General features: G+C 35.6%; 1 protein-coding gene across 1 annotated transcript; it reads left to right on the forward strand.

Annotated features, from left to right (window-relative positions):
- Window positions 1–381: 381 nt before the first annotated feature.
- LOC142162005 (uncharacterized) lies at window positions 382–1,425 on the forward strand. Its single transcript, XM_075218303.1, has 2 exons — window positions 382–622; window positions 923–1,425. Exons 1-2 carry the CDS (start codon window positions 382–384, stop codon window positions 1,423–1,425), a joined length of 744 nt encoding a protein of 247 aa, XP_075074404.1.
- Window positions 1,426–2,189: the final 764 nt, after the last annotated feature.

Consider the following 2,189-nt stretch of genomic DNA (forward strand, 5'->3'; position numbering starts at 1 on the left):
ATTAAATTGTAAACCAATTAAAAAATACTAATTAATTCCTAATAACAATTATCACACCATTAAATACCAACCAAAATAAAATCACACAATTGGAGATTAAATGCTAAAAAATCCCAAGTACATATTTTTTGTAATTTTCATTCTCGCAAATCCAAATATTGTTTAATTAATTCCTAATTGTAAAATTAAATTCTAAATGCACATGTAACACATATTTTTGTATTTTTATTAATTAAAGTAAAAAGTAAACATGCACAGACAAATACAAATAAATCACAAGTAACACAAAACTATCTTATTTTGAATTTTGGGAGTAGTTCTTGTAGGAAAAAAATCACGTGCTCACAACCCCAACAGAATGGGGTGGTAGAAAGGAAACACATGCATATACTTGAAGTAGCTAGGGCATTAAGCTTTCAAAGTTCTATTCCTAGCAGGTTTTGGGGAGACTGTATTAAAACTGCTGTACACTTGATCAATAAATGGCCTACATCTTTACATGGAAAGTCTCCTTATGAGATTTTGTATAATAAACTACCTGCTATTGATCACTTGAAAGTGTTTGGGTGTTTATGTTTTGCTAGCAATTTGCCAAAAGGAGACAAGTTTGCAAAGAGAGCAAGTAAATCAGTCCTCATAGGGTACTCAGAAGTTCAGAAAGGATATAGACTGTGTTGACTTGGAAACTAACTCCATTTTTGTAAGCAGAGATGTTAGTTTTAGAGAACATATCTTTCCTTTCAGAGAAAATACAACCACTATAGAAGACTACTTTACTACCCAAACAACTGTGCCATTACAACCTGATTACTCCTCATCAGATTCAACTACTGATCTATAAGAATCATACCCCACTATAGACACAAATGCTCCTGTTCCACCCACAGACAATAATCCAGTCACATGAGAATACTTGTTGCAGAAATACTGGATACTGATCCTACAACTCCAAATACAGAAGCAGTTGAAGGTGAACATGAGGTGCAAGATATTTCAGCTGAATTGCTCCCAAGCAATGTACCAGAGATTGATATTGATCCTCATACAAGCATGCTAGAACCTATTAATGATCAAGGTTCTAGGAAGACAACAAGAACATCAAAGCCTCTAGTTTGGCTAAAGGATTATCAGACCACCAAGAAGTTCACTGGTTGTTGCTTATACCCCTTATCTAATACTTTGGCTTATGCTAATCTCTCAACAGGATATCAAGCATATTTAGAGGCCTTTTCAGTTAAAGTTGAACCCAACACTTTCCAACAGGCTTCCTATGACAACAGATGGGTTACAACTATGAAAAAGGAGATCAAAGCACTTGAAGACAATAACACTTGGGAGATAGTGGACATACCAACTAGGAAGCAGGCCATTGGGTCAAAATGGGTATACAAAATCAAATACAAAGCTAATGGAGAGTTAGAGTGATACAAGGCAATGCTAGTTGCAAAAGGATATAATCAAAAGAAAGGGAAGGACTACCATGACACCTTTTTCCCTGTACCCAAGATGGTCACAGTCAGGACCATTATTAGTATAGTTGCTGCAAAAGGATGGATTCTGTATCAAATGGATGTGAGTAATGCCTTTATACAAGGAGATCTCTATGAGGAGGTTTATATGCAATTACCTCAGGGATTTCACAAGCAGGGGGAGTTGAAGGTATGCATGCTTATGAAATCTCTCTATGGTATCAAACAAGCGTCCAGACAATAGAACATAAAACTCACTGATGTACTTACTCAGAGTGGCTATAAACAGAGTGCATTTGATCATTACTTATTCACAAAGCATCAAGGAGAAGAGGTGGTCATTATACTGATATATGTGGATGATTTACTAATTACTGGGAACTGTTCCAGTTTAATTAATGATGCCAAGACAATTTTACATAGTAAGTTCAAAGTTAAGGACTTAGGCACATTAAGATACTTCCTGAGAATTGAAGTCTCAAGATCAAAGAAGGGAATCCTACTCAATCAAAGAAAATGTGCTTTGGAATTAATCTCGGAGACAAGTTTGAGTGGTGCAAGGCCAATTGCAACTCCTATAGAGTTGAATCAAAAATTGACAACAGTGGAATATGACACATGCATTGGGAAGACAGGAGATTCAGAGTTAGAAGACAAATCAGCTTATCAAACATTGATAGGTACTTAACTATCACTAGGCCTGACATAAGCTTTGTAGTA

Source organism: Nicotiana tabacum, chromosome 7 (assembly GCF_000715075.1).
Source record: "Nicotiana tabacum cultivar K326 chromosome 7, ASM71507v2, whole genome shotgun sequence".
Taxonomy (NCBI): Eukaryota; Viridiplantae; Streptophyta; class Magnoliopsida; order Solanales; family Solanaceae; genus Nicotiana; species Nicotiana tabacum.